The 21,761-nt window shown below is 40.7% G+C and overlaps 2 protein-coding genes across 2 annotated transcripts; both read right to left on the reverse strand.

Annotated features, from left to right (window-relative positions):
* Positions 1 to 4,554: 4,554 nt before the first annotated feature.
* Positions 4,555 to 7,379, reverse strand: LOC307200997 (olfactory receptor 10V1-like; the record flags this gene model as incomplete). Its single annotated transcript, XM_079950109.1, has 2 exons — positions 7,345 to 7,379; positions 4,555 to 5,520 (listed from the first exon to the last, which is right to left on the reverse strand). Exon 2 carries the CDS (start codon positions 5,500 to 5,502, stop codon positions 4,555 to 4,557), a length of 948 nt encoding a protein of 315 aa, XP_079806235.1. The 5' UTR covers positions 5,503 to 5,520; positions 7,345 to 7,379.
* Positions 7,380 to 8,935: 1,556 nt separating this feature from the next.
* Positions 8,936 to 10,389, reverse strand: LOC307201005 (olfactory receptor 10V1-like; the record flags this gene model as incomplete). Its single annotated transcript, XM_079950122.1, has 2 exons — positions 8,936 to 9,895; positions 10,348 to 10,389. The coding sequence occupies 2 exons, from the start codon at positions 10,387 to 10,389 to the stop codon at positions 8,936 to 8,938; spliced, it is 1,002 nt and encodes a 333-aa protein (XP_079806248.1).
* Between the last annotated feature and the right edge of the window lie 11,372 nt (positions 10,390 to 21,761).

Raw genomic sequence — 21,761 nt, forward strand, 5'->3', positions numbered from 1 at the left:
ATGTGTGCTATGAATACTTCCTACTACTTTCTTGTCAATCCCTTAACACAAAAGGTTCAGCAGGGGAGGGAGGATTTGTTGAGTAAGAGCTCCAAACCGACTTTTATTGCACAACCTGAATTTGTTGATACATGGCTGAAACCTGCTTGCAAAAAAGTGATAGCACCCATAGTGAAGGACTACAGCTCCAATGCATTAACATTGGTGTCTGTAGAAGATGGAGCCAGAGACAGATAATAGTATAGAAAAGTAATATTAATAATTTTATTATTTATATCCTGCCCATCTGGCTGGGTTTCTCCAGCCACTCTGGGTGGCTTATAGCACATAAAAAATTGTAAAACATTTCAGTATCAACCTAGCCATTTAGAAACAGTGTAATAGTTGCCCGGTTTTAATGGATGTAGACACCTCAGTGAACAACCTACTCTAAGAATCTGGTCTCATTCTTGTTAATAGCTGCCTACAGAAGTCTGAACTTCAGTATTAAAGGATATGTTGATCAATTGCACATTCACTATCAGCCAATTTTGCAACATCTTCCCTGTTTGTTGCAATTCAATTTATTTGTGTTACCTAATTTCCTGGTTGCCCAATGCTGGCTTCTCAGTAATGTTCTCCTCTCTCCTCTTAACCCATAGCAAAGCTGATGTGCAGGTTTATATGGAGACTGAAAACCAAACTGGAATTATACAGTTCCACTTCCAGCCATTCACAACGCACCCTGGCATGAGGCAGCTGATTTTCTGGACTTTTCTGATTCTCTACTTGCTCAGCCTGTTTGGGAATGCTACCATTGGTCTCATCATCTACACCACACATTCGCTTCACACCCCAATGTACTATTTCTTGGCTAACCTGGCATGTCTGGAAATTGCTTATTCTTGTACCATTGCACCCCTCACTCTGGCCCACGTAGCTTCTGCAAGAAAGGTCTCCATCACCCTGGCTGGCTGTGGGTCCCAAATGTTCTTCTTTACCTTCCTGGGAAGCTCTGACTGTGTCCTGCTAGCAATCATGGCTTATGACCGCTATGTGGCAATCTGTCACCCGCTCAGCTACACTGTCATCATGAACTGGAGTGTGTGTGTGAAAATTGTTGTTGGGACCTTGGTCATGAGTTGCTTCTTTGGCATTCAGCTTTCTGTCTTGATATTGACTTTGCCTTTCTGTGCCAATAAGGAAATCAATAATTTTTTCTGTGATTTCCCTGTTGTCATGAAACTGGCTTGGGGCGGGGCCTGACAGGCTTCGCAAGGACTCTGGCTGCTGCTCGGCAGAGAGGGCTCCTCTTTTAAATGGTTTTTATTTTTTATCTGTGGCATTTTAAATGGTTGGTTTTTGTTTTTATTGCAACACTGTCAAGGCAGCCAGGCTGAATAGTTGCTGGGGTTAGGGAAGGTGGAGGCAGCCCAGAAGCTGCATCTGAGAGCCCCTGCATCCCCTAAAGGCAGCCAGGCACTCCTCAGCTCCTGCATGCAAGCAGGGGTGGAGGCGGGGCTCTCATCGTGAAGCCTCTACTCCACTTCTGAGAGATCCCCACGAGCCCTCCTCTCTTCCTCCACCCCCACCACTGAAGCCACGGCCCTGCTGGGGCGACGGCTTCACCACCACTGCTCTAGAATAAGATTTTGTATGGATGTATATATTAAATAAATAAACTGAAATATTGGGAAGCAGCATAATTCTGTGGGAGGGTCAGCAACACATTAGTGACCTAGTCATCCACACACTTGGTTCTGCTGTGTGGTTTTACTCTGGTGTTTTAATTATTTGATTTGTTTATTGAGGAGTTTTCATTCTTTTCCACAAGTCAGAAGTACATTAGCACAAATGAGCAAAATTCAGCAGGCATGATTCTAAGCCTACATTATAACCAAGCCTCTCCCAAAAGCACTATCACTCTCTAAACCTTTGTTTCCATAGCCATATTCACAACAATGCTCTTTCTAGAAAAGTAATTTATTAAAATTATTCAAATCATTCTGTTTTAAAATAATCTCTTTGTATTGTTCCACCTGCGAATTTTATCAAACTTATTTTTGCTGTGGCTGAGGACTCCTCCTAATATCCTCATGATATAAAGCTCTTTTTCAACCAATGACTGTCTATTCCCTAATAAGAGGGACTGCTAAAGACTCTCAGTTTGTAGTGCATCATTGTTTTAGTAACAATTACAGTTCTTATTCCTGGACTATTTTGCCACATATTTACCTAGTGATCCAAAGTTTCTCAACACATACCCTGCCCCTTATTTCTCTTGGCCCATATAGATCCTTAATACTATATGAAGACCATGTATCATATAATATACAGGGGAAGTTAAACATGATACTGTCTTCTCTTTTTCCCCCTGGATCACATATTCCTCTGAGGGCACCTTTATATAGGGCACCTGGTTTTTTGCTTCCTGCACCTTCTTGTTTGGATTGCCCTGCCTGAGATGTATGAGTTCTATATGTGATGTGGTCTCTTTCATGCAAAATTTTATGACTCCTGAAAATGCACAGAAAATATGGGATCTATCAGGTTCAGAATACACAACAAAACCAGGGAACGGTTATTGCTATAGTTTCATTATTCTAAAATTTTCCAATAATAATCCAGCAGAAACTTGGTCTTTTGCGAAGGTTGGCGTTTAATATTATTGCATAGAAGTATATTTTATAACACCTTAAAACACCAGTGTTTCAACCACCATCTGAAGCACATGCACAACAGTATGAAAGCAGCTTGAGACTTGCTGCTCTCTGATCTGAATGAGAGAAAGGAGCACAAATTTCTTCTTTCCTAAAATGTAGGAGCCTGGCTTTATATGAGAATGTGAACTCTTTTGTGACTGCTATTAGACAGGGATGGAGGGCAGTTTGAAGTACTTGTTGAAATGCGCGTGGTGGCGATGGACCACAAATAGTGGCAAAGTTCGCAACCAGGGCTAATGAAGGGCTAAGAGAGCAGCTCTTTGGCACATCCATCTTGTTTCCTGGTTCTGAAGCTCTTCCTTTAGAAAGCATGCCAAGACCCTTAAGGGAGCGAGAGTGAGGAGAGAAATTTTCTTTCCTGAAATGCAGGCATTAGGATTTATGTGAGAGTGTGAACTCTCTTCTGGCTGTTCTTACACAGGAATGGAAGTGTGAAGTACTTGGAGATAAAAAAGTAAGACTCAAACTATTAGTATAATCACATGACTTCTCTGAGTGGTGAGAAGTTCTGTGAGGTGCTGTGTTCACCTGGGTTTAGTTGCCTTTGGTAATAATTCACAGGAGAATTATGGCACTTCATGACATTTCAGTTTATTTATTTAATATACCGTATACATATACAGAATTTTAGACTAGAGGCAGATTATTGTTTATTCACACACACACACAAACACACAAATACAGAAATAAGTAAACACAGAATAAGTAAATAAAATAAGTAAATACCAAAAATAATTACATATATAATACATTTTACAATAAAACAAAAAGGTTGTAAGGATTCATATTATGCTGGAATTTATTGTTCCAGAATGAAAAAGAGACTATCCTTCTACAAATCTATGTGATAGTTTGTTATTTGTTACTCTGAAACATAGCAATTTAATCATTGTTTACATCCCAGATTTTCTCAAACCAGTGAGAGACTAAATGTGGTCTGCCCCCCACCCAGCAATACATATTTTTGCGGCCGAATAGTTTGGTGCCACTTCTAAATCTTCCTCCAGAGCTATGTTTTTTCAAATATCCTAGTAAGAGGCATTTGAGATTATGTGATGATGTTATGTGATGTTGAATTTCCAATCAATTATTAAATTCCATAATTGCCTGCCCCCTTAAACTGAATTATTGGACAGTCTGCTTGGAGACAGTTACATCTTTAGAATTTTTTGTGCTTTTGAATAAATCTTATTAAATGTGTGTGGATCCCCACACAGGCAGTATTAGTATAGTTATGTAAGAAAATGTATAAATACCTCTCTCACCATTTTGCATAAGGTGTGGGGTTCATTAAATGATATTGGCAGAAACTGCAGCAGATACATTCTATGCTTAATATAATATTCTATTCTCTTGTTAAATGTACTGGTTTAAGCGGTTTATACTTGACTTCCTTTAGTAACATTTTATTTTGAAATGCTTAGGGCATTTTTTATTAACTTTGCTGCATTAGACATTCATTCTGACCTCCTTCGTAATGTTTTATTTTGAAATCTTTAAGATAATGTCTTCGTTTCCTGTTAATTATGTTGCTTTGAATGTATATTTTAAACGTGGCTTTCATTGGTAATCTTTTACATTGGATTCTTCTGTCTGATATTTTAATGTGTTGTAAAAGAGATTATTTGAGATTTGAGATTATTTGCTTGAAAATATAAAGCAATATAGAAAGGAAAGGAATTATGATTATGATGATGACAGTAGAATTGCATTGATTCCTCTCTCTTGTTACAATCTCATATGACACCCTCTACCTATAGGGCGAGATGCTGCATGGGGGTCGTACATTAGCTACTTCTCCTGCTATCAGCCTGTTACTATCATCCCTATGGTCTAACTTTAATGAAGACCGCTAGCTGTCAAACTTTTTTGGGGGAAACACTCTTCTTCGAAAGGCTCTCCTCAGTGCCTCTTTCAGTTCCTTGTTTCTCATGCTATAGATCAGAGGGTTCAGTAGGGGAGTGACAAAGGTGTAGAACACAGACACCACTCGACCCTCCTGTGGTGAGTAGCTAGAGTTGGGCCGTAAGTATATGAAACTGCAACAGCCGTACTGCAGGAGGACAACCATCAAGTGGGAGGAGCACGTGGAGAAAGCTTTTTGCTGGCCTTCAGAAGAACGGATTTGCAAAATGGCCACCGCAATGAAGCCATATGAGATACAGATTAGAAGGAAGGGTATTGTGATGACTACAACACTAACTATGAAAATAGCAGCTTGGTGGATTTGGATGTCACTACAACCCAACTGCAGAATGACTGGGACATCACAAAAGAAGTGATTGATTTCATTTTGGCCACAGAATGGCAAGCGGAAAATAAGGATGGTCAGTTTTAGAGACAACAGAAAGCCCAGTAGCCAGGATACTACGACAAGGGAAGTACATACTGTTTTGTTCATGATGAGCATGTAGCGCAGCGGATGGCAAATTGCCACGTATCTATCGTATGCCATGATGGCCAGTAGGACACAGTCAGCTCCTCCCAGGAAGACAAAGAAGAACATTTGGGTTCCACAGCCACTTAAGGAAATGGTGGCACTTTTCCTGGACAGAAGGTTGGCCAAAGCCAATGGAGCAATGGCAGAAGTGTAGCAGATCTCCAGAGCTGCCAGGTTGCCCAAGAAAAAATACATGGGGTTATGGAGAGAGTGGTCGACATGAACAATAAGCACGACAGCAACGTTCCCACAGAGGCTGAGGACATAGAGGAGCAGAAAGAGAAGGAAAATGACCAGCTGTGTCTCAAGCAAGGTTGAGAAGGGACGGAAATAGAATTCAGTATGGTTTTCATATCCCATGAAGATGGTAAAGAGGACCTGAAGAGAAAATAAAGATCTGAGTCAATGAGTTACCTTAGCCCAGCAGTGAGGATACGCTCATTCTGCAACCTGGCTTCCCCCCAAAAAAGTGTCTACACTAACTCTTATCTGTTCTTAGTACAAGGTTATATAGAGCATTCAGATGGGGGGCATTCCTTCAGCAATCTATTTTATTTTTCCTCAGAGGACTGGACTTCCTGTACTGGTACAATTCATATATTAAATTTGCTTCTCCTTTTGGAGACATTATTGAAATATAAGTACGGTATGCTTCGTTAATGTTTTGCACATTATTGTCCAAAAGAGTTATTTGCTCTTATCAATGAATTGTCAAAATAGTATTTTACTTAAGTTTGGATATCATGGCTGATTTCGAAATACAAATTCAAGTTGGACCAAAACAGAAGATATGTGAAATAATGACTGGAAGACAGTGACATGAGCTACTTACACTTGTATGGTTCTTGGCATCAGTCAATCAATTTTTTGCCATTATAAGTTAGAAGGGGAACTGCAATTGACTTTACATGCTATCTGGAGTGTTGTGCTTCATCTGTGTGTGCTTCTTGCTATGCTTCATCCACAGCACTGAAGGCAACATGCCATGTGACAAACTGGACTCTGTTTAATTGTTTCCACTTGCGAAATTTACACTTTCCATTGGAAGCTATGCTCTATCAATAGATGTGGGTGTTTGTACTCCAAGCTAAATTTATGGAGTTGAATTTAACCCTCTATCTTTTTATACTTCTCTGAGGAGTACAGTATGATTATTTATCCCACTATAACTGTACAGAGAAACATACAAAGGTAACCATTCAGGTTTATAGCATTCATGTTAGGATAACATTTTTAGGCAAAATGCTCAATTAATAGATAAAGGCAGATAGGCATTTTACATGTAGCTCAGTTGACTGAGTTCAATGGGAAATGTGTACTGGGTTGGAACCTTGGCTCAAGTAATTTTGAGGCACATTAGGTGTGACAGCAAAGCACCAATGTACTCTAAGAAAGTATCTCCAGACAATTCTGTTCATGGCATCTAGTGCTCATCTAAGCTGGAATGGGGAGTCTTCTGGCTCTGATAATGTGGCCGTTCCAATGGAGTATTTCATCTGATTGTAGGGGAAGTAGATCACATTTTAAAAAATAAAATAAAGTAGCCTAACCTATTCAGAGAACCACTGGATGTGAAATCCTGGATTCATTTGTCAAGTTTAGGATATGTTAAGGATCTTATTCAATCGAAACACTGAAAGTCGATGAACAGGAACTGATGGCTGAAAGCACCTGATCCATTTAATGTGCTTATGGTTAAATCATGGTTCAGAGGAAAATTAAATTTAAAAAACAAATTGCAGTTATCTGAAGAATGAACAAGTATCACAAGTATCTGCTTTTCCATTTATTAGAAACAATCCCAACAGTATTTTGGCTATGATCTGGAAAAACCTGAAACTTCTTCTCCCTTTTCTTTTTCACTGCACATAGTCTGGTTTTGTACATGCCATACAATTCAACCCCATTCCCCATGTCCCAGAAAAAAAAATCCTTGGAACTGTACATTTTACCTATCACAGGGGTACAATTCCCAGCACCATTAAACTGCAGTTCCTAGCATGGTGGGGGATATGCTACAAATGCCATTTACATGTATGATGTCTGTGCAACCTATGCATTTTGATTCTGGAGTCTGGAATCTCATACACTAAGGATGAAAAAAAGGAGAATGCATGCTGAATAGAAAACATGCTGAATAGAGAATGAAAGGCTTATGAAGTAGGCAAATGAACAGAATCCACGTCCACAGAAATGACTTACTTGGATACTTCTGCTGCTGGACTGCCAAGGGAAATCTGAAGGCATTTGCTGTTGCTCTTCAACTAGAAAGGGAAATGCGAGTGGTGGGGATGGACCACGAATAGTGGCAAAGTTCACAACTGCTCCTTTCACAATGAATAGTGGCAAAGTTCGCAACCAGGGAATGAAGGGCTAAGAGAGCAGCTATTTGGCACATCCATCTGTTTTCCTGGTTCTGAAGCTTTTCCTTTAGAAAGCATGCCAAGACCCTTAAGGGAGGAGAAAAATTTGCTTTCCTGAAGTGCAGACATTAGGCTTTATATGAGAGAGTGAACTCTCTTGTGGCTGCTCTTAAAAAGGAACAGAAGGAAGTGTGAAGTACTTGATGATAAAAAAAGCAAGGCTCTAACTATTGGTATACTCACATGACTTCTCTGAGTGGCGAGAAGTTCTGGGAGGTGCAGTGTTCACCTGGGTTTAGATGCCTTTGGTAATAATTCACAGGAGAATTATGGCGCTTCAAGACATTTCAATTTATTTAATATATACATGCATACAGAATCTTCTTGTTGTTGTTGTTTAGTCGTTTAGTCGTGTCCGACTCTTCGTGACCCCATGGACCAGAGCACGCCAGGCACTTCTGTCTTCTTGACTTCCTTTAGTAACATTTTATTTTGAAATGCTTAGGGCATTTTTTGTTAACTATGCTGCATTAGACATTCATTCTGACCTCCTTTGTAATGTTTTATTTTGAAATCTTTAAGATAATCTCTTAGTTTCCTGTTAATTATGTTGCTTTCAATGTATATTTTATACGTGGCTTTCATTGGTAATCTTTTATACTGGATTGGTTCTGTCTGATATTTTAATGTGTTGTAAACCGCTTTGAGATTATTTGCTTGAAAATATAAAGCAATATAGAAATGAAAGGAATGATGATACTGATGACGACCGTAGAATTGCATGGAGTTCCTCTCCCTTGTTACAAACTTGCGTTTCACCCCCTTCCTATAGGTATTACCATGGGCAGTGGTTTTTTTTCTGGGAGGACACAGTGGTCCGCATACCAGTAAACATTTTTTGAATCTAAGTTTGGCCTCGTTGAAGGGCAGTATTTCAATATGAGTAGGAAAATGAGAGTACCCCTAAACATTTTTTTTAGAAAAAAAAGCACTGACCATGGGGCCAGACGCTGCATGGGGGTTGCCATTGCTTGATTTATGTATAAGCTAAACAAGGTATAGCTTAGGGCACCACTCTTTTGGGGGCCCCAAAAAAAATTAAAGGAAAAAACAACTGGATGTACATTTCCAAAATATAAGATAAAAAACAAAGAAAATAAAACCTACATACAGCAACAATGTTTTGTTTTGTGTTGTGTTATGTTGTGTAGGTCCATAAATTACCATTTAGCATATATTCAGCACAAAAAACAGCAACAATTTGTTGTTGACAAAGGACAGCTGGACATACAAAAGGCCCCATTACCTTCAGTAGCTATGGGGCCTCATCAAACCTAAATCTGGCCCTGGGGGTTGTACATTACCTACCTCTGCTGCCTAGCCTGTTGCTATCATCCCCATGGTCTAACTTTGAAGAAGACTGCTAGCTGTCAAACTCTTTTGGGGGAAAACACTCTTCTTCGAAAGGCTCTCCTCAGTGCCTCTTTCAGTTCCTTGTTTCTCATGCTATAGATCAGAGGGTTCAGTAGGGGAGTGACAAAGGTGTAGAACACAGACACCACTCGACCCTCCTGTGGTGAGTAGCTAGAGTTGGGCCGTAAGTATATGAAACTGCAACAGCCGTACTGTAAGAGGACAACCATCAAGTGGGAGGAGCACGTGGAGAAGGCTTTTTGCTGGCCTTCAGCAGAACGGATTTGCAAAATGGCCACCGCAATGAAGATATATGAGATACAGATTAGAAGTAAGGGTATGGTGAGGACTACAACACTAACTATGAAAAGAACAGCTTGGTGAATGTGGGTGTCACTACAAGCCAACTGCAGAATGACTGGGATATCACAAAAGAAGTGATTGATTTCATTTTGGCCACAGAATGGCAAGCGGAAAATAAGGATTGTCAGCTGTAGAGATAACAGAAAGCCCAGCAGCCAAGATCCCGCTACGAGGGAAGTACATACTGTTTTGTTCATGATGAGCATGTAGCGCAGTGGATGGCAAATTGCCACGTATCTATCGTATGCCATGATGGCCAGTAGGACACAGTCAGCTCCTCCCAGGAAGACAAAGAAGAACATTTGGGTTCCACAGCCACTTAAGGAAATGGTGGCACTTTTCCTAGACAGAAGGTTGGCCAAAGCCAATGGAGCAATGGCAGAAGAGTAGCAGATCTCCAGAGCTGCCAGGTTGCCCAAGAAAAAATACATGGGGTTATGGAGAGAGTGGTCGACATGGACAATAAGCACGACAGCAGCGTTCCCACAGAGGCTGAGGACGTAGAGGAGCAGAAAGAGAAGGAAAATGACCAGCTGTGTCTCAAGCAAGGTTGAGAAGGGACGGAAATAGAATTCAGTATGGTTTTTATATCCCATGAAGATGGTAAAGAGGACCTGAAGGGAAAATAAAGATCTCAGTCAATGAGTTACCTTGACTCAGCAGTGAGGATATGCTCATACTGCACAACCTGGCTTCCCCCCCAAAAAAGTGTCTGCACCAACTCTTTTCAGTTCTTAGTAAAAGGCTATATAGAGCATTCAGATGGGGAGCATTCCTTCAGCAATCTATTTTATTTTTCCTCAGAGGACTGGACTTCCTGTACTGGTACAATTCATATATTAAATTTGCTTCTCTTTTTGGAGACATTATTCAAATATAAGTATGTTTGGTTAATGTTTTGCACATTATTGTCCAAAAGAATCATTTGCTCTTGTCAATGAAATGTCCAAATAGTATTTTACTTAAGTGTGCATATCATGGCTGATTTCAAAATACAAATTCAAGTTGGACCAAAACAGAAGATATGTGAAATAATGACTGGAAGACAGTGACATGAACTACTTACACTTGTATGGTTCTTGGCATCAGCCAATCCATTTTTTGCCATTATAAGTTAGAAGGGGAACTGCAATTGACTTTGCATGCTATCTGGAGTGTTGTGCTTCATCTGTGTGTGCTTCTTGCTATGCTTCATCCACAGCACTGAAGGCAACATGCCATGTGACAAACTGGACTCTTTTTAATTGTTTCCACTTGTGAAATTTACACTTTCCGTTGGAAGCTCTGCTCCATCAGTAGATGTGGGTGTTAGTACTCCAAGCTAAATTTATGGAGTTGAATTTAACCCTCTATCTTTTTATACTTCTCTGAGGAGTACAGTGCAATTATTTATCCCACTATAACTGTACAGAGAAACATACAAAGATAACCATTCAGGTTTATAGCATTCATGCTAGGATGAAAAGTTTAGGCAAAATGCCCAGTTAGTGGATAAAGGCAGATAAGCACTTTACATGTAGCCCAATTGACCGAGTTCAATGGGAAATGTGTATTGGGTTGGAACCTTGGCTCAAGTAATTTTGAGGCACATTAGGTGTGACAGCAAAGCACCAATGTACTCTAAGAAAATATCTTCAGACTATTCTGTTCATGAATCCAAATTTATCAGGGGGTTAGGCAAGGGTGTGTCCTTGCACCTACTTTATTTAACTTCTATATCAACTCGCTAGTAGGAAATATGCAGAAAGAAAATGCCCATCCCCCCAAATTGGCTGGTACGCCCCTCCCGGTCCTCTTATATGCGGATGACACAGTTTTAATTTCTTTTTCTTGTGTTGGACTAAGAAAACTTTTGAGATCTTTTACCAAATACTGCAGCGTTGAACAACTAACAATTAATTACAACAAATCCAAAGTCATGGTGTTCTCTAAAAAAAGGAGGAGGCACAAATGGAGAATTGACAATCGCCCAATCGAACAGGTAGCAACCTTTAAATACCTGGGTGTAACCTTCCAGGAAAGGGGCTCCTGGCGCTTTCAGATTAATAATACTGTTGCAAATGCAGAAAGATCTACCAAAGCGTTAATAAGATTCTTTTATGGGAAAGGGGGCCAACACATACCGGCAGCCTCCCAGGTCTTTGCTGCCAAAATACTATCACAACTGTTATACGGATCCCAGATCTACAGCTTTAAAAACCTTACTATTTTAGAGGCATTCCAAACTAAGTTTTTCCGCTGCCTGCTGGGGATCCCCTCTTGCGTATCCAACATAGCGGTCCGTTTGGAGGTTGGGCAAATTCCTATCAGTACTCGGATATGGATATTGAAGATCCATTATTGGCTAAAGCTTATTTTCTTCCCGGTTGGGCTGGCACCTTTAACCTTATTAGATACCTACCAATCCAGATGGAAAGCTACACTGCTGGAAAAACTTAAAGGTTTGGGGATCCCACAGCAGACCCTGATAGCGACAGGCTTCGAGAAAGCCAGGACTACAATTCGCCAGTGTATCTGGGACGTAGAATTACAATGCCACATGAGCGAAATGATCAAACATCCAGCAATAAGGGACCATGGGAGAAGCTTCTCTCCAGCTAACTATCTGTCAGCTCTTCAGGTACCCAAATACAGACGGTCTTTTACCCTCGCCAGATTTAATGTTCTCCCTTCTGCCTTACTTCAGGGCAGATTTGAGGGTAAGCCATACATAGCATGGGTCTGTCCTTGTGGCTCGTTGGAAGTTGAAACTGCTTCACATGTATTATTACGCTGTCGTTTTTATGAGGATATACGTTTGACTTTTCCCCTTCATGGATCACTGCCTTGCCGTGGCAAAGGGGCTTGAAGAACTCAGAGAAGCTATGAACTATGCCGAGCAGGGCACCCAAGATGAACAGGTCATAGTGGAGAGTTTTGACCAAACGTGATCCACCTGGAGGAGGAACCGGCAAGCCACTCCAGTATCCCTGCCAAGAAAACTCCATGGACAAAGACAACAGGCATATAAAAGTTATGACGCTGGAAGATGAGCCCCTCAGGTCAGAAGGCGTCCAACATGCTACTGGGGAAGAGCGGAGGACAAGTACAAGTAGATCCAGAGCTGATGAAGCGGCTGGGCTAAAGCCGAAAGGACGTTCAGTTGCGGATATGCCTGGAAGCGAAAGGAAAGTCCAATGCTGTAAAGAAAAATATTGCATAGGAACCTGGAATGTAAGAACCATGAACCTGGGTAAGTTGGATGTGGTCAAAAATGAGATGACAAGAATAAATATTGACATCCTGGGCATCAGTGAGCTAAAATGGACGGGAATGGGCGAATTTAGTTCGGATGACCATCATATCTACTACTGTGGGCAAGAAACCCGCAAAAGAAATGGAGTGGCCCTCATAGTCAACAAAAGAGTTGCGAAAGCAGTACTGGGTTGCAATCTCAAAAATGATAGAATGATCTCGATACGAATCCAAGGCAGACCTTTTAACATAACAGTAATCCAAGTTTATGCACCAACTACTGGTGCGGAAGAAACTGAAATTGACCAATTCTATGAAGACTTACAACACCTTATAGAAGTGACACCAAAGAAGGATGTTCTTCTCATTATAGGAGATTGGAATGCTAAAGTAGGGAACCAAGAGATAAAAGGAACAACTGGCAAGTTTGGCCTTGGAGAGCAAAATGAAGCAGGGCAAAGGCTAATAGAGTTCTGTCAAGAGAACAAGCTGGTCATCACAAACACACTTTTCCAACAACACAAGAGACGACTCTACACGTGGACATCACCAGATGGGCAGCATCGAAATCAGATTGATTATATTCTCTGCAGCCAAAGATGGAGAAGCTCGATACAGTCAGCAAAAACAAGACCTGGAGCTGACTGTGGCTCAGATCATCAGCTTCTTATAGCAAAATTCAAGCTTAAACTGAAGAAAGTAGGAAAAACCACTGGGCCGGTAAGATACAATCTAAATCAAATCCCTTATGAATACACAGTGGAAGTGAGGAACAGGTTTAAGGATTTAGATCTGCTGGACAGAGTGCCTGAAGAACTATGGATGGAGGCTCGCAACATTATACAGGAGGCAGCAACGAAAACCATCCCAATGAAAAGGAAATGCAAGAAAGCAAAGTGGCTGTCCAACGAGGCCTTACAAATAGCGGGGGAGAGAAAGCAAGCAAAATGCGAGGGAGATAGAGAAAGATACAGGAAATTGAATGCAGATTTCCAAAAAATAGCAAGGAGAGATAAGAAGGCCTTCTTAAATGAGCAATGCAAAGAAATAGAGGAAAACAACAGAATGGGAAGAACCAGAGATCTGTTCAAGAAAATTGGAGATATGAAAGGAACATTTCGTTCAAAGATTACCATAATAAAGGACAAAAGTGGTAAGGACCTAACAGAAGCAGAAGACATCAAGAAGAGGTGGCAAGAATACACAGAGGAATTATACCAGAAAGATATGGATGTCTCGTACACCCCAGGTAGTGGGGTTGCTGACCTTGAGCCAGACATCCTGGAGAGTGAAGTTAAATGGGCCTTAGAAAGCACTGCAAATAACAAGGCCAGTGGAAGTGATGGTATTCCAGCTGAACTATTTAAAATTTTAAAAGATGATGCTGTTAAGGTGCTACACTCAATATGCCAGCAAGTTTGGAAAACTCAGCAGTGGCCAGAGGATTGGAGAAGATCAGTCTACATCCCAATCCCAAAGAAGGGCAGTGCCAAAGAATGCTCCAACTACCGCACAATTTCACTCATTTCACACGCTAGCAAGGTTATGCTTAAAATTCTACAAGGAAGGCTCAAGCAGTATGTGGACCGAGAACTCCCAGAAGTGCAAGCTGGATTTAGAAGAGGCAGAGGAACCAGAGACCAAATTGCAAACATGCGCTGGATTATGGAGAAAGCTAGAGAGTTCCAGAAAGACATCTACTTCTGCTTCATTGACTATGCAAAAGCCTTTGACTGTGTCAACCACAGCAAACTATGGCAAGCTCTTAAAGAAATGGGAGTGCCTGATCACCTCATCTGTCTCCTGAGAAATCTCTATGTGGGACAAGAAGCTACAGTTAGAACTGGATATGGAACAACTGATTGGTTCAAAATTGGGAAAGGAGTACGACAAGGCTGTATATTGTCTCCCTGCTTATTTAACTTATATGCAGAATTCATCATGCGAAAGGCTGGGCTGGATGAATCCGAAGCCGGAATTAAGATTGCCGGAAGAAATATCAACAACCTCAGATATGCAGATGACACAACCTTGATGGCAGAAAGTGAGGAGGAATTAAAGAAGCTTTTATTGAGGGTGAAAGAGGAGAGCGCAAAATATGGTCTGAAGCTCAACATCAAAAAAACGAAGATCATGGCCAATGGTCCCATCACCTCCTGGCAAATAGAAGGAGAAGAAATGGAGGCAGTGAGAGATTTTACTTTCTTGGGCTCCATGATCACTGCAGATGGTGACAGCAGCCACGAAATTAAGAGACGCCTGCTTCTTGGGAGGAAAGCAAGACAAACCTAGACAGCATCTTAAAAAGTAGAGACATCACCTTGCCAACAAAGGTCCGTATAGTAAAAGCTATGGTTTTCCCAGTAGTGATGTATGGAAGCGAGAGCTGGACCATAAAGAAGGCAGATCGCCGAAGAATTGATTCCTTTGAATTATGGTGCTGGAGGAGACTCTTGAGAGTCCCATGGACTGCAAGAAGAACAAACCGATCCATTCTTAAGGAAATCAGCCCTGAGTGCTCACTGGAAGGACAGATCGTGAAGCTGAGGCTCCAATACTTTGGCCACCTCATGAGAAGAGAAGACTCCCTGGAGAAGACCCTGATGTTGGGAAAGATGGAGGGCACAAGGAGAAGGGGACGACAGAGGACGAGATGGTTGGATAGTGTCTTCGAAGCTACAAACATGAGTCTGACCAAACTGCGGGAGGCAGTGGAAGACAGGAGGGCCTGGCGTGCTCTGGTCCATGGGGTCACGAAGAGTCGGACACGACTAAACGACTAAACAACAACAACACGTTTGACTTTTATTATACCTGTTTTGCAAAAGTCTAGGAAAGAATTGGAACATCATAGTTTAAAACTACTGCTAGAGGACAAGAATCCCAAGACTACATTAAATGTAGCTAAATTCTGTGCGTCTGCAATTAATCGCAGGAAGCAAGTGGTACCCCATAATGACCAAACACCCAAATGTTAATTACAGGGGGCACGCTAACAATTAATTTTTAATTTTTATATTTAAATCCTTGTTATATTCATATTGTCCCTTGTATTTTTGATATATATATTTTTTATGATCTGTGATATTGTGTGTTTTGACGCTGGTCTGTGACCGTATTAATAAATTCATTCATTCATTCTGTTCATGGCATCTAGTGCTCATCTAAGCTGGAATGGGGAGTTTTCTGGCTCTGATAATGTGGCTGTTCCAATGGAGTATGCACCTGAATGTAGGGGAAGTAGATCATACTTTAAAAAATAAAATAAAGTAGCCAAACCTATTCAGAAAACCACTGGATGTGAAATCCACCTGGATTCATTTGTCAAGTTTAGGATATGTTAAGGATCTTATTCAATCAAAACATTGAAAGTCAATGAAAAGGAACAGATGGGTGAAAGCACCTGCTCCATTTAATATGTTTATGACTGATAGATGATAGATAGATAGATAGATGATAGATAGATAGATAGATAGATAGATAGATAGATAGATAGATGATAGATAGATAGATAGATGATAGATAGATTGATTGAATCCCTTGATTGAATCTTTATTTGAATCAGCCACCAGCCGTAGCAATAAAACAAACAAAATGTCGTATACAGAGGATACAGGTAAAAAGTCAATTATATAAAATACATTTTGAGGTTTGGATCAATAGTCAAATACCGGATCCTATTCTAATTGCCCCAACTAAAAACCTTGCAACCTTTGCTGTCATCTGCTCATCTTGATCTGCCAAAAAAAAGGACACCGTAACAGTGGTTGGACAACCCAGAATGTACAATAATAGAGGGGTGATAACCTCACTCCTCAAATCTTTATAAAGTGTGCAAGCCAGAAGGACATGGACCACCAATTCAGTACTGCCATCTGAATGAGTTGATGGTTAAATGATGGTTCACAAGGAAAAGAAATTTAGAAAACAAATTGCAGTTAGCTGAAGAATGAACAGGTATCTGTTTTTCCATTTATTCAGAACAACCTTAACAGTATTTTGGCTATGATCAGGAAAAATCTAAAGCTTCTTCTCCCTTTTCTTTTTCACTGCACATAGTCTGGTTTTGTACACACCATACATTTCAACCACATTCCCCATGTCCCAGAAAAAAGAATCCTTGGAACTGTACATTTTACCCATCCATCACACAGGTACAATTCCCAGCACCCTTAAACTGCAGTTCCTAAGATGGTGGGGAACATGCTATAAATGCCCTTTACATGTATGATGTCTATGCAACCTATGCATTTTGATTCTAGAGTCTGGAATCTCATACACTAAGGATGAAAAAAAGGAGAATGCATGCTGAGTAGAAAACATGTTGAATAGAGAATGAAAGGCTTATGAAGTAGGCAAGTGAACAGAATCCACATCCACAGAAGTGACTTACTTGGATACTCCTGCTGCTGGACTGCCAAGGGAAATCTGAAGGCATTTGCTGTTGCTCTTCAACTAGAAAGGGAAATGCGAGTGGTGGCGATGGACCACGAATAGTGGCGAAGTTCACAACTGCTCCTTTCACAACGAATAGTGGCAAAGTTCACAAGCAGGGAAGGAAGGGCTAAGAGAGCAGCACTTTGGCTCATCCATCTTGTTTCCTGGTTCTGAAGCTCTTCTTTTTGAAAGCATGCCAAGACTCTTAAGGGAGCGAGAGTGAGGAGGGAAACTTTCTTTCCTGAAGTGCAGGCATTAGGCGTTATATGAGAGTGTGAACTCTCTTGTGGCTGCTCTTACATGAGATCTCTGTAGAGGCAACCAGTGCTCCAATAATCCTCTTAATTGGAGCCCAAACTCAGCTCCATCTGTCTCCTTGCCCATATTTGTCTCAATCCCATTTGAAATCTGTGGTCTCTAATTTTTTTTTTTTTTAATATTTTTATTGAGCTCTTTTTCATAAGAACTAAAACAAACAAAAAATCAAATACAAGAAGAAAACAAGAAATAACAAACAAAGGTACCATATGGCAAAATTACAAAACCACCGACCCATACAACCATACAAAAGAGAAAAAATAAATATATACATATATATATATATATATATATATATACACACACACACACACACACACACATATATATATATATATATATATATATATATATATATATATATACCCACCCATCCCAAAACAGTGATTGACTTCCCTTCAAAACGGCTTGAGTTGTACTCCCATGTTATTTTCCTGCAGGGTATTTTTGTTACCTTGTTTACACCTCTCAAACTTTATGTATCGCCTACTGTGATTTTAATGTTACCTAGATTTGTTTCCATGTATGTAAGGAATTTATTCCAATCGTTAATAAATTTTACATTTTTCTGATGCCTGATCTTCTGTGTCATCCTTGCTAGCTCTATATATTCAAATAACTTAGATTGCCAGTCTCTAATGGTTGGAATATTAGGGGTTTTCCAGTTTTGCGCTAGCAGTATCCTGGCAGCTACCGTAGCGTATTGAAACATGGTTTGGTCCTCTTGTCTGATCTCCTTCCCCACCATCCCTAAAAGGCAGGCTTCAGGTTTTTTAGGGAAGGTGTATCTCAAAAATTTTTTTAGTTCATCATGGATGAGTCCCCAAAACCTTTTTATTTTTTCACAGGTCCACCACATATGATGGAAATCTCCTTCCTTCACCTTGCATTTCCAGCATGTTTTATCACCCGTCCTGTACATTTTACCTAATTTCACAGGGGTAAGATACCACCTGTACATCATTTTTTGTAGATTTTCTCGGAGGTCAACACATGCCGTAAATTTCATGTCCTTATTCCAGAGTTTCGCCCATCTGTCATAATCTAAGTTATAGCCAAGATCTATGGCCCATTTAATCATTACCTCCTTTACCTCCTCATCCTTCGTGTCCCAGTCTAATAGTTGGTTATACATTTTAGATAGGAGTTTGGAGTTTCCTTCTATTATTTCCACCTGGAATCTGGACTTTTTCTCACTCATCCCTATTTTTTTATGCTCATTCCATAGGGAATTGATTTGGTAAAATTGTAGCCAGGTTGTTAATTTATCTTTAAGTTCTTCATATGGTCTGAGTTTCCACCCTTTATCTGATTTTACCAGTAGATCCTCATAAGTCCATCTTTGACCCTCCATGTTAACTTTTTTTATTGTCAAAATATCAACCGGTGATAGCCACCAGGGGGTGTCCTTTTCTAAAAGTTTCTTATTTCTATTCCATACCTCAAGTAGCGCACCTCTGATTATATGGTTATAGAATCCTTTATGGGCCCTCTCCTTATCTTGCCATAGGTACGCATGCCAGCCAAATCTGGCGTCAAACCCCTCCAAGTCCAGTAAGTCTACGTTCTTCAGGGTAATCCAATCCTTAATCCAACACAGACACGCGGCTTCATAATATAGTCTCAGGTTAGGAACAGCAAATCCTCCCCTATCGCTGCGGTCTGTGAGTAATTTAAATTTAATTCTTGCTCTCTTGCCCTGCCAAATAAATCTGGACAGGGTTCTCTGCCAGTCTTTAAATGATGTCGTACCCCTGATCACCGGAATGTTCTGAAATAAGAACAGCAACCTTGGGAGAATATTCATTTTGACTGCGGCCATTCTACCCGACCACGAAAGTCTTAGCCTACTCCAGGTGTCCAGGTCTTTTTTAATCTCTTTCCAGGTCCTTGTATAATTATCTTCTACTAAGTTTATATTTTTCGCGGAGACCCAAATGCCCAGATATTTCACCTTTTTCACCACCTTAATTCCAGTTTTTAACTCTAACATGTTTCTTGACTCTTCAGTTAAGTTCTTTGTCAGCATTTTAGTTTTTGCTTTATTTAATTTAAAGCCCAAACTCAGCTCCATCTGTCTCCTTGCCCATATTTGTCTCAATCCCATTTGAAATCTGTGGTCTCTAATTTTTTTCATGAATACAAAACTTGGTTCTGTCATCAGCTGCGAGTGTGAGAAGATTAAGGCATGTCCCCCTTCAGATATATCCTACCCACAGAGCCAGTAATCAAAGGGGTTTGGCAACTTTGCCACATACTAATACAATTTTTTATTTTTTATTTTTTTGTTATTCTCTCCCCTATAGAGCCAGTGTGGTGTAGTGGTTAAGAGTGGTAGTCTCGTAATCTGGTGAACCGGGTTCACGTCTCCGCTCTTCCACATGCAGCTGCTGGGTGACCTTGGGCTAGTCACACTTCTCTGAAGTCTCTCAGCCTCACTCACCTCACAGAGTGTTTGTTGTGGGGGAGGAAGGGAAAAGCAGATTGTTAGTAAAGCGGGATATCAAATCCAAACTCCTCTCCTCTCCTCCTCCTCTATTGATCTCCTTGTGCCCAAATTTCCAGTCTTTTAGAACAATATCGACAAACATATGTCACACATTTCCTGGGCTAAGGAACAGCATACAGAATAGTTTACAATAAACATGGAAAGAATCAGGATTTATTCTAGGCTTCACAAGAAAGGAGATTCTGACTAAAGATTAGGAATCGCTTTCTGACAATCTCTCGTTCACTGGAGGTTTAAAGCAGAGGTTGGACAGCTGTTTATCAGGGACATTTGAGTTGTGATTCCTGCATCACTGGGGTTGGGCTAGATGGCCCTTGGGATTCCTCCAAACTGTACGGTTCTATTATTCTCCCCCACCCCCCGCATTGTGCAAGAAGCCAGCACACTGCTCACCCCTGAACCTAAAAGGAAGAAGGAAGAGACAGGAAGAAAAACTAACAAAGAAATACAGAAACACAGGAAATGAAAAAGACAGTGAGGGAGAAGGATGTGTCTTGGAAACAATGGGAGAGTAAGGGGAAGAAATCATTTCCCTTCCTTAACCTAAATTTGGGTACCGAGATTCCCCCACAAAGCATTAACTATAAAGCTGAGGCCATATTCCAAATTATTTTTGTGACTAGGATTTCCCCTCAGTTACAAAATGGCTATTATCCCTGTAAAATATATTGAATATTTTATTCGCTGTTATGGTTACTGGAGATTTTCACAAAATTGCTGCTCAAAAACTGTGTATTGGTTGTCTGTAACTCATGCGTTACAACACTGTCTAGAATAAGGTCCAGGACACACTTATTAAAACATAATATATTGATTAATATCAATACACCTGCCTGTTCTTCCCTTTGTCTGGGGACATTGTGCACCTGAGCCTAACTAGGTCCATCTGTTGGACATAGCAGAAGGAATCGTTGTCTCAGCCAAGGATTCTCTCTGAGATGCTGCCTTCTCTTGAACTGAACTTTCCAGAAGTCTAGTCCTGTAACCTGAGTCTTCTTCAAGGCGTAGTTCTCCAGGATAAAGTGAAGGGCAAAACTAATACCAGAAAACAGGAAGGAATCTCCAGGAATCCTGGGAACTGTAGTATGACACAGTAAAGGCCTGTCCTATGCCATGGCTGTTGTTATAATTGAGAAAACGAGAAAGAACTAAGGCCTAAGTTCTAGCGAAGGGCTGAGCAGGAAAATGTCATTTGATAACCGTAGCTGCTGGAGACAATTTTTAGACCATAGGCTGATGGTCACTAACACCACTTTGCCCTTTTTTCCAGCGAATTGAAAGAGCTTTGAAGGAAGAGCTTTTGTTTGATGCACATATCCTCACACATCCTCGCTTCAGGCATTTTGTAAACTTGGGCCATTTGATCAAGCCACACCCTCTGACATCAGAGGTGAGGCAGGTGAAGATACAGCTGAACCAAAGTGGTTTGCAGGCTCCACCCATCAGCTGATTGGCAGCTCCTGCAAAGACCCAACTATCATCTGGTTATCAGGATTTGCAAAGTGCCGCGTGCAATGCTGTGCAAGCACCAATGATCAGCCCATTGTTAGGGCTTGCAGAGTATGCAAATCCTGGTGATCAGCTGATTGCTGGGACTTGCAGAGCATCAGCTGATCGGCAGTGCCTGCAAAGTCCCTTTGGCTCAGCCTCTCTTTACCTGCCCTGCACCTATAGGGACTGTGATGATATAATCCATCACCTTTCTTCTTTATCCTTCACTGCCCCCTAGTGGTGCGTTTATTTTATTTTTATCCCGCTACCATGTCAATCTTGAACTGTTGGCAGAAAAAAACCCTTATGAATTTGAGAGAGTGTGTGTGTTTTAACACAGATCATCTAGCCACATCCTATGCTTGTGGAGACTTATAGCCATATTTAAAACTGTTACATTCCATAATAAAAATATCAAGAAAATAAAAACTAAATGTTTGATGGGTCCCGGTGCTGAAGGTGACTTACATTATATTTAAAATAGCAACATC

The sequence above is a fragment of the Podarcis cretensis genome (assembly GCF_951804945.1).
Source record: "Podarcis cretensis genome assembly, chromosome: 1".
Taxonomy (NCBI): domain Eukaryota; kingdom Metazoa; phylum Chordata; class Lepidosauria; order Squamata; family Lacertidae; genus Podarcis; species Podarcis cretensis.